This window comes from Corvus brachyrhynchos, unplaced genomic scaffold, assembly GCF_000691975.1.
Source record: "Corvus brachyrhynchos isolate BGI_N302 unplaced genomic scaffold, ASM69197v1 scaffold61, whole genome shotgun sequence".
NCBI classification, from domain to species: Eukaryota; Metazoa; Chordata; class Aves; order Passeriformes; family Corvidae; genus Corvus; species Corvus brachyrhynchos.
The window spans coordinates 6,048,958-6,064,394 of NW_008236478.1; the positions used below are offsets into that span (position 1 = coordinate 6,048,958).

Consider the following 15,437-nt stretch of genomic DNA (forward strand, 5'->3'; position numbering starts at 1 on the left):
AAAACACTGATAATGGAACTGGATTTTTGTACCTGGGCTGATGGGTTAATTGTAACATTCAATTTAAAAATAATTAACTCAAAATTAATTACTTAAAGCACTTAATATGCAAAGACCAAGCACAAATAGGGATTTCATGTATGACACTTTAATTGTGTGTGTGTATGTGTGTGAGAGTGTAAAACCCTCCTCTTCATTTTGTGGAATTTTAAAATTCAAATGCATCCAAGAATTTAAAAATACTTTGGTTTCAGTGTCCTAAATAAGGTATTACCATTCAAAAGTTACTGCATCTTTAGCAGCATTAGAACACCGTTTACTTCCCATTTAGTTCCTTTATGCCTTGCACTGCTCACTCTCATCTCTCCCTTGAAAATATATTTTTGTAGGAAATACCTTTTTTGCCAGCTGATTTCAATGTTATATGGGTACAGTTCACAATATGCATCACCTACATTAAAATTACAAATATTAGGCATGGAGATGGCCAAGTCTTACACTCCAGATGAGTGGGAAAATGGCCTAAGAAATGTAACAGTGGTCACTTAAAATGGCCACCTGCAGAATCATACTGATCTGTGTGCTCCAGATTAGAGAGAGCACGGCTCCTTCAGCAGTCAAATGTCTTGAAACCGTTTTTGAGAACTTGGGAAGAGTGGTTTCCCCCTTCCATCAAACAGAGGTTCAGGCTTCAATCTGAGAAAAATCTTTTTCTGGTTGGTAGGGTGCTTGTGTGCCTTTTTACCCCTCAAGTCACCCACAAGACAGATTTTCGCCAAATTGCAGTATGTATTTCACTGGTAACAGCAAAGTAAATTTGGAAGACCCATTTAATTTTTTTTACTAGATTCTAGATCCTCCATTATTTTTGTCCAAAGCACTGGTTTTCACAGATGGCAACTATGCTAGATAAATAAAGCTACTCAAGTATGAATAAAATATACTAATCTGGCTCTGTACCTACTGGATACAATGAGCCAGAAAATGCATAACCTTGTTATCTGTCTTCTTAGAGTCCTTTGTCCATGACTCCTTTTAATCAAATAAGAATTGGGTACAGTTGTATATGCTTGTATGACCCCCTATCCTGATTATCTGTGTATTGTGATCAAAGGGAACAAGATTATGTTACCTCACTTTAATAGTAAACCCCAGGATGTTTATTTCACGTAAATACAACTTTCCTGCCAGTCACCCACTATCTGATTTTCTCTAGCTATAAATTCTCCCTGTGTTTGATTTTGTTGTTGTTGGGTTTGGGTTTTTTTCATTTATTAATTAATTCTGGCTTTTCTCTTTTATGGAATAAATAATTTTGATCTTAAATTGAGCTTTCCTGATCTGAGAATGGTAAAAGCTGAAACATACACTGTGGTTTGCAAAAATAAATACATTTTATCTCTGCGCTGTGTTAGTACATCAGGGAATCAGATTACACACTTGCAAGCGATTAAGACAAAATAACAAATCCTAACACACACAGCAAGCATAATTAACGATATTTTGGGGGGATAGGTTAAAAAAGACCACCTTCAATTTAAAAAAAAGGTATTTATTTAACAGAAGCATTTGGATTAATGTGTTTCACTAATGTAAAGTGACACTGATGACAGTCCGCTACAGCAACTGCAGTAAAACTACTTTAATTTTGTTAAGAAACCAGCCTGAAATTTATATACCTAGAGAATACTACTTCAGTCTTAGGCAGCTGATAAACTAAATTAAATAGCTGTACTTTTGGAAACATATATACTCTCATCACCTAACACACAAATTAAACATTTGGTAATAATACTAATATAGAAGCTGTTTCTCTCCTAGTTTGATTTTTTCTGCAGAAATTCTAGTCAGTGAGTTAGTCAATGACAAGCAATAAACTGCAAGGAGAAGAGGGGGGAGAATTCCTTTATTTGCATCGCTGGCCTCATTCTGTCAACATATCACCCAGATTGCTGGAAACACACAGAGATGCATTCTGGCAATGTTAGGAAGGGACCTGCATTTCCTGCTGTCTATTTCAACTTACTAGTAATAGGATGATGCTTCTGGCACATCTAAAATAAATTAATATTGGATTAATTCACTTCAAAAAGGCGTCAAGAAAACAAGTTGCAGATTCATTCACCACAAACTTGAGACCAAAATGTTTAAAAAAAGAATACCATAGTAATTATATTTACATGTATAATTGCCTAAAGCTGAGCCAAATGACAGAATATATTCTAACACTTCCCAACATGCCTTCAGTGCTGATTAAACCACCAGTTCTTAAAATAAATGTAGTATTTTCAATGCTAACAATAACAGAATGAAATTATTTTAACAGTCTTGTTTTACTTTAGAAAATGTTTTATCTGAATTACTAAATGATTTTTTTTATTGCTTTTGATTCAAAGTTGTGTTCAGTTACTATTTCTTTGGTCTTCGCTGATGGTCATTTAGGTATCTTTGAATATCAAGGAAATATAGTTCAGCAGTGCTCTTTTAGTGGTAATAAGCTGGGCAAGGACAACTGCCAAACTTCACATAATTGCCTTAAGTGAAGTACTGCTTGGAACATTTTATAAGACAATACCTATGTTAAATATAGTATAATACAATGCCAAAAGTAAGAGCAACAGAAAAATCTGAATAAATGTTTTAGCATTTCCACTACCTTATTTATAGGAAGATCAAAATAAACAAAACAAATGGGAGCCTGATTCTGTGCCTTTGACCAGAAAAAAATCCTACCTGTTACAGACACAACACCTGAGCAGAAGTTGCAGATCTGGACCCCTGATTTGGATGCGCCTCTATTCTGATATTTTATTCACGCTACCTGCATCTTCAGTAGGAGCTCAGGTACAGTTATATTCTGCTCAAGTTAAGTAAACCTGTCAGAATTTCAGTGAATGTGGGTGCAGTGTATGAATGATGCACAGTCGCCAGTTGCGGTATAACTAGAAACATTTATTAAAAGTGTACATCGCTTTTATAATATTTTCACTATCAGATTAGAATAACACACACCTGAATAGCCAATAGTATAACTGTTCATGCATCTGCTAACCAGTAATATAAGTGATCACGTTCCTAATATTCACATCAGCTATTCTTCCTTAAAACAAGTGGTTTTGTATAACAATTTTTTTCTGCAAGCTGCTGTGGTTCTGCTACCTGTTACATTTCAGAAACTTTGTTACATCTCTCCTGCCTTGACTGAATAGCCCTTGTTTTTCTTAACCAAGAGGTCTTTGTTCTCTTATTGCTAAGCATTCTTTGTTTTCTTGCCCCACATCTCCCCTTTTTTTATTTACAAAGCATTGCAAAGTGAGTACAGTGTGTGTCTGCATAAGCATTACCTGCTTTATGTTTTGACTGAAAAGCCATTGAATACAAGAAAAGATGCATGGTGAACATAACATAATCATCAAAAGTGCTCTAAGTCCTATTATAGCTAAACCAACTATGTTTAAGCCAAGGTCCAAAATTGAAACTTCCCAACCAGGAGAATAAACTGAAAGGATCCCATCCCTGGTTTTGCTGCAGCTCTCCAGGCAGTTCCTTCAATTCCTGGATGCTTTTGTGAATGGATTCATAGTGGTCACTCAGGTTCATACAGCACATTCCATCAAAGACTTCACATCCGTGTCCCTGGGCTAACAATAAAAAGTCTATTGCTGCTCTTTTGTTTAAGAAGCATATTCTTTAAAAGGGCATGTGTGTGTTCCACAATAGCTTGACCTGTTGAGGAATGAGGTATGCCAGTTAAGTGACATATACCCCAAAAGTGAAAAAAGCGTTTTCATTGGTTGTGAGACATATGCTGAACCTTTATCAGTTTTCACTGCCTTAGGAACTCCTAAGCTCACAGCATGTGCTTAAAGACATCTCTTGCCTTTTCCCCTTTATGAGCAGAGGCAGCAAAAATTTTGGAATATGTGTCAACTGATACACACACATATTTTAAGGTGCCAAAAGAAGAAACATGTGTAACATCCATCTGCCAGAATTCATTGACACCGAATCCTCTTGGATTTGGACCTACTGCAGTAGCTAAAGGTGTTAAGCATGCACAATCAGGCCAAGAATGAAAATTTGTCTAGCTTGAGAAAAAGTAAGATTAAATTGTTTACTCAAAGCTTTTGCATTCTGATGATAGAATTCGTGACAACTTTGCTTGTGTAATTTGATTTGGAACTGTTGCCATCATAGTTAGGGGTCTGCAACTGCATTGCCTTCCACCAGAGGTCCAGGCAAAGATGAGTGAGACCGAAGATGCATAACATAAAAACAATGAGATCGGCATCGAACATAATCATACAGAGCAGATAACAGTATAAACAAATTCTTGTTGTGCGCTTGCTTTAGAAAGGAATGTTCAATATGGTTTAAAATGCCAACTACATACAAGGAATCTGATATTAAGTTGAAAGCCTCATTTTGAAACAATCGAAAAGCCTCTACAGTGGCTGCTAATTCTGCTAGCTAGTCAACCCTGGGTGAAAAATCAGTTTTCCCAATCCCCTGTGGAATTTTTCCAGGCAACAACAGCTTTCTAAGTTTTCCCAGAGCCATCAATGAAGACTGTCTTTGCTCCAGGCAGGGGCTGTGACGATGTTAGAAAACGCGGCTGTAGAGAAAGGTCTTTTAAACATTGGAAAAGTTTACTTTTCGGCAAAGAATTAGCAATGTTTCCCAAAAAGTCTGTCAGGGCAGCCTGTAAAGACTATGATTCCTGGAATATATCCTGAGAAGCGTCTGCAGGCAAAGGAATGTGGATATGAGAAGGATCTTCCCCAGTTAGAGTTTGGCATTGTTTTCATCCTGTGGAAACAAGTCTAACAATCATGTCAAATAATGTGGTTACTGTTTTTGAAAATGTGTGAGGTAAAAATACCCACTCTAGCCTCCGCAATTGTTGTTTATCATCATACCACTGTGCAAATGCATATGGTTGGGATTCAGCTATGATAACAAAAAGTCTCAGTAGTTACTCCTGCTTGTTGTTTGGTTACAAAAGATGTCTGAATTTTATCTGTCACAATTTGCAGTTCTTCACAGGCATCTGGATTGAGTTCACGAGGAGATGTTAAATCTGTGTCCCTTAAGTAAATTAAATAAGGGTGACAATTCTTCAGTGGAGAAACCAAGGGTAGGTCTGAGCCAATTAATTGTTCCAAATAATTTTTGCAAATCATGTAGTGTTTTAATAGAGGCCCACAGCACAATGGGCTGAGGAACAATTTTCTGTTCAAATAATAGGAATCATAGGTATTACCAAGGTGGGACGGCTTGAACTTTGCTGCAATACAAAGATCAAATTTGTCAAGAAAATGATGCAAAAAGGCAAAATGGCTTTGCAATACAACAAGAGTCATCTGCTACTAGCAGTATATCACCCATATAATGATACAATAGAACTGTTGAAAATTGTTGCTGCAGCGGTTGTAAAGCACTTGCTAACACAAATTAGCATATTATAGGACTGTTTTTCATCCCTTGTGGTAACACAACCCAGTGATACCTTTGCACGGGTTCACTGTTGTTCAAGGATGGTAATAAATAAGCAAAACGAGGTGCATCATCAGGCTGCAATGCAATTGTGAAAAAACAATCTTTTATGTCAATAATTAACAATTCCCAAGTTTCAGGGATCATTGCTAGATTAGGAATTCCAGGTTGCTGTGCACCAATTGGGGCTGTTACTGCATTGATAGCTCTCAGATTTTGTAAGAGTCTCCATTTGCCAGTCTTTTTTGGAATCAAAAATATAGGGGTGTCCAATGGGGTAGTGGAAGGAGCTCTATTTCCCAGATCCAATTGTTCCTTGACCAGCTTTTGTGCTTGTTGAAGCCATTCCCCTCTGAGGGGCCACTGATCAATCCGCACAGGAGTTTTAGTGCTCCATGTCAGTTTAAGTCTCAGCTGCACATCAGTGACCCCTCTTAGAAATTTGTTGTCAATGTCAGTCCCCACTGTGACAACAGATCTCTTCCCCACAGTGTACATGGAGTAGAAAGTACATACGGTTTGAGCTGTGCTTGTTTCCCTTCTGGCTCATGTACCATGAGTTCTTTCGCTGACTCCTGTGGCATCTGCTGACCTCTGATGCCTGCAACGATCGCTGCTGGAGTTGTTAAGGGCCATGTGGGTGCCCATTCACGTCTATTGATGATGGTTATGTCTGCTCCAGTATCTATTAATCCTGTAAAAGACTTGCCATCTATAACACAGGTTAGAAAAGGTTGTTGTACTGAAATAAGTTTAGACCAGTAAATGTTAGGAATGCCTGCACTTCCAAAACCTCCAGTGCCCCTGTCAGCATTGACAGATGGTATTGATTGCATATCTGGCAATATAGGGAGTGATATCAGTTGAGCGTGACCCTGCTGGCATAGTACAAGGTGGGTTAGGAGTCCAAGCTATGATTTTTATTTCGCCCCTAGAAGGAGAGTCGATGATTCCTGGTAAAGTAAAAAGTCTACTTTCACATGATGAAGACTTCCCAAGTAGCAATGCATAGCATTTAAAGGGAAGGGGTCCATTTAAACCTGTAGGTATAAGGTGAACCAATGTGTTATTTATTGTGGTTGTGGTGGAAACTGCCAAGTCCAAGCCGGCACTGCCTGGGCTTCTCCTGCTGTAACTTGAGCTGTGTTGGTTTGCTGTGGCTGGATCCTGTTTTGTTGTGGGGCACCGGATCCTGCTCCCTGCTTCGACTTTCCCCATTGTGGCAGAGGTTTGCCATCTTTGTCGTACTTGGAATGGCATTCATTACTCCAGTGGTAACCTTTCTTGCATCCGGGGCACTGTTTACTAGGTTTTCTATCCCCTTGCTTTTTCTTTGAGCACTGCTTTTTCACATGACCTTCCTCTCCACAGTCAAAGCATTTAATTGCTGCCAGAGCCACTTTTAGCTGTTGAGCTAAGGCAGTTGCTAGTAAATCTGCTTTGTATTGTTCTGTACCAACATGTACACAAGTTTTGATAAAGTCAGTTAAGGAAATATTAGGATTGGTTTTGATTTGATCAAGTGCTTTATGACAGTCAGTATTAGCATTTTCATAGGCTAAGGATTTCAATAATATTTCTGCTGCAGCTGGTAAATCAATTTGCCTGTTCACAGCTGTTTGCAAGCGATCGATAAAAGTAATGTAGGGTTCTTGGGGTCCTTGCCTTATGGTGGAGAAGCCAGGTTCAGTTTTGTTAATGTCCGGCACTCTTTTCAGAGCTCTTATAGCCAGCCCCCTCACTTGGTTATATGTCTCTGGGGGCATTCTTAACTGATCTCTTATGCTTGTCTGAGCTCCAGTCCCTGCCAAATGATCCTTTGTTATTCCAGCATTACCAGTGTTCATGTTAGCCCATGCTTGATTTTCACATAGCTCTTCATACTCTGCCCACCATATCAAATATTGTCTTGCTGTCATAATCAATTCAAATAAAGCTTTCCAGTTAGCAGGTAACATAACATAGTTTTTTGCTATAACTTCTACAACTCCCATTGTATAGGAAGACTGCAGACCATTTTCTTTGACAGACTTTCTTAATACCTTAACCATTTCATAAGAAATTTGCTTATGACGAGGCTGATTGCCTTGATATACCGTGGGCATAGCATGGAGAAATTCAACATCCCCAAGATCTAATGCTTGTCTTTGACAGGTGTCTAGGAAGTGTTTTGGCTCAGGGGACAGCAAAAGTTCATTGTCAGTCATATGTCTTAAGGGCTCAGAGGGTGGGGTATGCAAGTGCTGTTTTAGCACCTTTGCATCAGTAGATGGTGATGCAGCCATAATTTTCAGTGGCTGTGGCTTTATGGCAGGATATAAATCACATTCCTGTCTTAGATCAATAGCTCTTAGATTTACGAGATTGCCCTCCAGTTCCTCCCAATTCATTCCCTCCTCCACTTGCAAAACAACCAAATCAGGATGTGAAAGTGGTGCTGTGTGTTCAGGGGAAGCATCTGCTGATGAGTTTATGGCTGGGTGTAATGTTTCTTCTGAATAGCGAGAAGCTTGTAGTGCAGAATATACAACTCCCCATGTAATAAATTCATCGCAGTTAGCCTCATGACTGTCTAATTGATGAGTCTTTAGAGACTCCCCCACTTGCTTCCAGTGATAGAGGTCATAGGAGCCATCAGGGGGATACCAAGGACAGTAAGTTTTCACCCATAGAAGGAGTTGTATAAGCTTGCTTTCTTGTATATTATAGCCTTGTTCCTTTGTAATATGCAATCAACAGTCTTTATGGAGAGTTTCCAGTTTACTTATATTATTGCCCATTTTTATGGGGAAATTTTCCTGGCCGCTCATAAGGCTAACCTGTTCCTTAGCCAGCGATGAAAGGAGTCCTCGGCGATCCCTGAAGGCCACTGTTGGTACAGTGGGGATACGCTGCAGGTCCAGGATCACCTAGGAGATTGTAAATCCCTGTTCAGGGAGCCGTTTCCAGCATAGGAATGATGCATGGTCCCCAGCTGTGAACAACTAGAAAACATTTATTAAAAACATTTATTAATATTTTCACTAGCAGATTAGAATAACACGCTCCTGGATAGCCAATACTGTAACAGTTCATGTGTCTGCTAACTGCTAATATAAGTGATCATGTTCCTAATATTCACATCAGCTTTTTTCTCCTTAAAACAAGTGCTTGTATAACAATTTTTTCTGCAAACTACTGTGGTTCTGCTACCTGTTACATTTCAGAAACTTTGTTACATCTCTCCTGCCTTGACTGAATAGTCCTTGGTGTTCTTAACCAAGAGGTCTTTGTTCTCTTATTGCTAAGCATTCTTTGTTTTCTTGCCCCACATCTGGGGATGAATTTGGACCTACTCTTCTTGTAGTTATGACAGGCAGATGAAATACAGATGGAGTAATAAAGATACCTCTAGCAAAAGAGTCTCAGCATATTTAGTAGCTGATCTTTGTGCACTTTACAAGTGAAGACCATAAAAATCTTATTTGTCTGAAGTACTTAATATCTTATGATTTTTAAAAAGCAATCATAAAAGCCTCTTAAAGATTCTTAAAAGTACTGGAATATTTCATAACCAGTGTCCAAGGTAAAGAGTGATGTCTCTAATAAGACTAGGATATTCCCACAGTCTTTCTTCCTTAGTCTGCTACTTTAAATCATAACTGCTAACAGTTAAATAATTACAACTGATAGTATTGTCATGCAAAGCTTAGGTGGAAAATATATTTTTAAATATACTAAATTTATCACACATCTGAGCTCTGGAGGGAAAAATTCCACACAGCCAGTACTCCAGAGGAAAAGATACTGTATACTCTCAGCAGGCTCATTTCAGAAAGCCCTCAGGCCCCAAATCTCTCCCTCCTAGCCATCAAGATTGAAATGGAATACAGGGCATCAGAAGCTCAAAAATGCACTTGGGATGCAATCCTCTTGGGACTTTAAATATTAATACGAAGAATCTTAAACCTTCGGCTACCAGGCAGCCGAGACAGACAGCAAAACATTGTGAGGAGTCACGCCCCCTTCTGTCGATCTCTCCTTGCAACAACACAAAATTACAGTGAACCAGCTGCAGGCAACAGATCATGTATGCAAGGTGCCCAACGTGCTACATGTATTCCATTAATCTGTCTGCCGTTTCACAAAGATATGCATGGTGATTCTGATCAGGGAATTCAAACGCAGCATGGTCTCATTTTCATTGCTGTGAAGTTACCAGCTGGCTTCAGGTCTGTGTGCTGCAGCCTCTGGTCAGTAACTGCACAGAGCCTGCACAACCTGCTGGCCCTCAGGGACAGCACCTCACCACCATGCAGGGGAACAGCACCTTCTTCAGAGCTCCTGCCCAAATCCACCATTAAGATAAATCTGCAGGGGTTTGGCTCAGCTAATCTTGCCTTTTGATCACATACTTTAGTCATATAAAACTCTTGTTTAGTTGCAACCGGATATAAATTACACTAATACTAACTCAGGCCATCTTCCTCTCAAACTCTCAGTAAGTCAGATTGTGCTTTCAAATAAGTGCAGGAACCAAACCAGACCCCTGTGACACACAATGCAAAAACAGGCAAGAAAATAACTAGGTTCAGAAATATTCTGGCACCACTTGCCACCCCAGGTAGCTCAGGAAAATAAACCAATCCCAAAGAAATGCAAGACTGAAAGAAAAATCATAGGTTTCTTTATGCTCATCAGTTTGAAACAACGCTCTATTGTTTAAGCCTTCAGGGTGTTCTAGTGTCATATTTCCATGCTTTTCTCTCTATAACCAGACAACATAAATGCATGCTTTAATTAAAAAGGAGTAAGGCAAGATACATACACTAGTATATTCCAAATTTTTCAATAGCTGGAAAAAAGAGCAATTACCTTGACACTTGAACTTCAAATGTAGAAGCTGGCAAAGTGGGAGAGAGATTGATCACACACTTCTTATTTCTAGTTTATCAGCTGGAGAGCTATCTGGATCTGCAGCACCAGAGAGAGAGAGAATGCAAAAGGTGGTCAGGTACACAGCTATAAATCACAGGGGCCATCATCTACTCATCAGATACTCATTTTATTTTATGCTATATGCCATAATTCTAATAATTTAATCTGAATTTGGGTCATGGTAGGAATTTACAACACTGAAATCAAACTCTGAACAGAAAATTTTTTATTATCTAGAAAAGATACTCTTTTGTTGACAATCATCAGTGATGCATATTCCTTACATTCTTTTTTTTTTCCTTCTAATGAGACAGGTTATTCTTTAAAAAGATATGTCAAACACATTTAAAAGAAACTCCAAATTTTCAAACTCTGCCCTATAGAGCTCTTTAGATTATGCACATTTCATGTGGATTTTGCTATTACTCAGTCATGAAGCTTTGTTGTATGCTTATGCAATAAAGGAGTTAAACCAGATGAGGGCTGTATTATTGCTCCAATACTGTCAGGCATTCTGCATACAGGAGTGAAATATAAATTGCATAATTTAATAAATGTTTAATTTGATAGCCATCATGAGTGTGTTTTCTTGATGAATAATATGTAGATGTTAGCAGTTTTCTTATGGATGGAAATGACACTGACCTTGTATTTATAAGCCCATCAACAAATCAGAGATCAATTATTTTAAAGAGCTGAGAAGCAAGAATTCATGAATTCTTTAGTTTATCCTCAACTAAATACCTGTACTCTGACACTTTGTAAAACATCACAGTGTGAAATTTCCTTCCAGTCTTTGGAAGCCAGTAGTGTTTGCTTGTAGATCCTAATCTCTCCTGCATCCAATTCTCATCTATTTCAGTTTACCCTTACCTCAATCACTGCAACCAAATAAACTACATTTTTTTTCCCAAGCTTTTTGTAAAGAGGAAGGAGCAGTTTTCTCTGTAAATCTCTAGGCTTACCAGCCACCTGTTAATTTACTGTGACTTCCTTCTGCAGATCTTAAATTGGATGCACGTTTAACCAGGGAAAAGGTTGCAAAAAGCAAAGGCAAGTACTGCTGGAACAATTTCTTTACATGATGTTACAGAATTTTAAATAAAAAATTAAAAAGCCACTCTCCTCTTGCAGGCAATGCCTCTACTGATGTGAATGACCATTAGCATCCTTTATGTACGGAATTCTGCACCAACCGCTGCAGACACCAGGAGCCTTATTCCCTAGGCAGCTTCCTGGACTGTGCAGGCAGAACAGCCACACTGTGCCAACACCTCTGCTGTGGGCAAAACCTCCCCAGGGGCAGGGAGCTTCTTCTCTATAGTGGTGTATCAGTGGTGGTTTATCAATCTGATTTTCTGCTAGCACACAACAAAGAAAAGCAGAAGAGGAAATAAAGTCTCTTCCAAATTTCTCAAACAAAATTGATCCATATCCTTCAATACTGTGGGGCAGGGGCTAGAATATCACACTACTGGGAAGGTCTGAGAAAGGAGAGAGAAAAAGTCATGCATTTATTTACTCCAAAAGCAGACATTCAACTAAACTTCTGTACCAGGAGAAATTTCAAATCCCCACAGTAAAAGTCAACATTTAAAGCATTCCTGTCATACATGGGGAATATAAAATGGTCCCTAGATTTCATGTTGAAAAGGTTAAAATTATCCAGATTTACTTTGATGCTGGGGGTTGAATCAACAAATGTTAAATAGATCTTAATTTTAAAAGAGAAAAGAAATAATGAGTTAAACAGTAAAGAAAAAAATTACGTATCACATAATGAGAACATTTACTAGATTAAATTTAGTGGGGGACAGTTTCTCATGTATTTTATGTAAATACATTATTTGAATGTGTTCAATCTCATTCATTATATTGTTGTTTGTAGGTATAGCAGATGATTTTTACCTCTCAAGATTAATCAGTGTTTAAATACTCACTGTAATCTAATTGGAATACTGACAGGTTTGGAAATATTCTGTACTATAGGAATTATCTCTCAAAGGAATTTTTTTTATCAAATATGTTTTTAATGATAGAAAATGATAATATGAACTTTAACAACCAAACATGTTGAATCAGATGCTGAGACATTAAGAACATTTTCCAGAAAAAATAAAGCCACGGTGGCTGTTCTTGGATTTTAAAGATACATCTTGGCTGTACAAGTTTCACCCGGCTGATTAGAATGACTAGCAGGCTGAACTGACAGATACAATTACTTTTTCCTGCCACAGCAACAGTTTATTTTTTTTTCTACATAGTTGCTTGTGCTTCTTTTGTGAAAGCAAAACAGAAAAAAGAGCACTACAAAATTGGTTTTCATTGAAGAAACCCTGCCTGTTTTGTTTTTACTAAGTCTTAATTACAAATATGTTATTTGTTCAAATATTTTTTGCATCTGTGTATTATCTTTACTCATCATTGTAAAACAGACCTGCAGGATTTTCTAGGTGGTCATAAAGAATCTGGCACTAAATACGGATTTTTTTAGTGTATGCAAGTGTGCAGAGCGTATTTCTATATAAGTAGTTTAGAATTTGTTATTTCCATGTAAGTATAAGGAGAAGTGTAGCATCAGTAGATTTTTCAGATCTATCTATTTAAAATGCAAAGATGTGCATATGTGAGGGTAAAGGTCTATGTCTATAAAAAGCCTTTTTAAAAGCTCAAATTCCTAATTATTTTTTTAAAGATTCATGGAGATTCTTTCATTCAGATCACCTTTCAATTTTTAATTTACTTTATTAAAATCTCAATAAATCATCATATTGTGAGCTTCTCTATCTGGAATTCATTAACAGATCAGAAGATAATTTATCAACCACATCTCATATACTGCTTCTCATACATCAATTTGTCATTCTCTGCTTTTATTCTCTTTTATGGCTAAGAAATCTTATCTAATTTGAAATTTCTATTCATCCAGGACATATAAATTTTGACTATTTAAAGTCATCTAAATGTTTAAGTTAACTAAGTTTACATATGCCAACTTTTTAAACTTTCCTGCTTGATAGATGAAAGTCTTAAGATACCAAATACTATCTGAGGGAGCAGAAGTATATTTTATAGAATTCATTTAGAGTATGCAGACTATCATTAGATAAGAACTCCTTGTGGATTAGCAGAAACTGGAAAGTCACAGAGACTTTACATCATTTAAACATACTATTGCCTAATTCTGAAAAACACAAAAAAGGCAAGTCTTAACAATCTTAGCAGGCCAAAACCAGTCCCATTTTAAAACTTTGTAATATAAACAAAGGAATGATTCCATACACATCTGATAAAACCCATCAGCAAGGATAATAAAAAGTATATGATTTTGTAATAGCACCTTCTCAGGAGGGAATAGAAAAGAATTTATGGAATGGAGACATGAAGTTAAAGCAGAAGAAGCTGTAGATAATCTCTCAACATTTTGCAAGACTGCAACTATGAAATACAGTTGTGAGAAACTGTGAGCAATGATCACTATAACATTAATTCCACCTAAATTTTCATGCTTACATTGTAGCTACCTGCATATAAGTATTGCCTGATTTTTTTTATTCAATTAGAAGTAATATGCAGAAGGGGAAGAAATACTCACTTATAGAACACAGTTCATCTGACCTATTTTAAACATCTATGCAAAAGAATACAAATAATGCCCTAAAGATATCTGCTGCCATTCACTGAAATATACATAAGAGTTAACATTTGCAAATATATGCACTGAAAGTGTTTAAGTTCAAGCAGATGAATCTTACCCAAATTGTTATCAATGAGAAGAGCAAATGAAAATTGTTTATATGTAAACTTGGATGAAAACAACCATATTGTCTCACTCTGGCAACAAAAAACATTGTTGTGGCCATAAATAATTGTGGGAGTTCAAGTAGAATGTATTCTCTTTAATTCACATACTGCCTATTTTTATTTGCCATTGTGCTCAAGGTCCTTGCTTTTAAACCTGCATCTCTTTTATCCATTCTGCAAACTACTCAAAGGAAAAAAAAATTACTAACTGCTGTTAATGAACCCTTAAAAGCTGCTACGATCAGCTCTTGACTTTCCTCAATGACCTCCTGAAACAGCAAATGCTAATGAATGGTTATACTCCAAGAAAAAAAATTGCTTTGGTCCTTAATTTCACTTTATCTCCTTACTTCATACATTGAGATAGAGGTAAAAGGAAGACAGTAGTCATTTCTTACTAATCTTCTCACTTCAATCAAATCCCTATTATTCACCTTATTCAGACTGAATTAGCCTTGCTCTTTTCAATCACTCTTTGTTCCTATAGAAGTTCTACCATACCCTTAATCACCTTCTTTACACCTACCTGGATGCTTTCAGTCTCAGCTTTATCTTCCTGAGGCAGCTGCCAGAGAAGGCTCTGGGATCACAAACAGGTACAGAAACTGCAGAAACAGTTTCTTACGTAGGGTTTCCCAGATTCCCAATGAGCTCGTGCACGCAATTGTTCATTCCTCCGACTTGAAAAACGAGTTGTTCTTGTGCCAGTTTGTGGACTGTAAATAATCTTCTAGATTACACAATAGGCTGTAGAATCTGTGAAAGTTTCTAATGACAACACAAACTTGCAAACTTTTGTAAATAAAATATAGTCACGAGAACAAAGAGGCAGTCTTTCAAAGTAAATATTTTACAACTCCAGGGGAGTAGTGTGGGAAAATACTGTGAATTGTATGATAGAAAATGCAGGCCAAGCAGTCACAGGACTGAGAGAAAGTATAAAGAACATGAAGAGCTGAGTGATGCCTGAAGAGGGCACCTAAAACCAGAAACTAGACAAGAGTAAGGGAACGAATGTAAGTATTTATTTGAAGGGCCTTCAAAGGTCCACCCTGGGAAGCCTAGAGGCTACTGCCAAAATGGACCCCAAGATGGACCACAGGTCACAAGTTCTTCCCAGTTTTATAAGTTTGGTTCATTTGCATATCAGGGTTAATTATCCAATTAAAGCTTCAGTTAATGATGTAGTTTCCCCAAGTTTCCCCCTCTTTAGAGGCTTT

General features: G+C 37.5%; 1 protein-coding gene across 1 annotated transcript; it reads right to left on the bottom strand.

Annotated features, from left to right (window-relative positions):
• Window positions 1-1,889: 1,889 nt before the first annotated feature.
• On the bottom strand, window positions 1,890-15,192 carry LOC108444675 (endogenous retrovirus group K member 7 Gag polyprotein-like). Its single transcript, XM_017726082.1, has 3 exons — window positions 14,744-15,192; window positions 10,351-10,449; window positions 1,890-8,480 (listed from the first exon to the last, which is right to left on the bottom strand). The coding sequence occupies exon 3, from the start codon at window positions 7,884-7,886 to the stop codon at window positions 6,567-6,569; it is 1,320 nt and encodes a 439-aa protein (XP_017581571.1). The 5' UTR covers window positions 7,887-8,480; window positions 10,351-10,449; window positions 14,744-15,192; the 3' UTR covers window positions 1,890-6,566.
• Between the last annotated feature and the right edge of the window lie 245 nt (window positions 15,193-15,437).

Excerpts from the sequence above, each read along its gene's own strand:
- LOC108444675 (XM_017726082.1), bottom strand. The coding sequence starts at position 7,886 with ATGAATTGGGAGGAACTGGAGGGCAATCTCGTAAATCTAAGAGCTATT.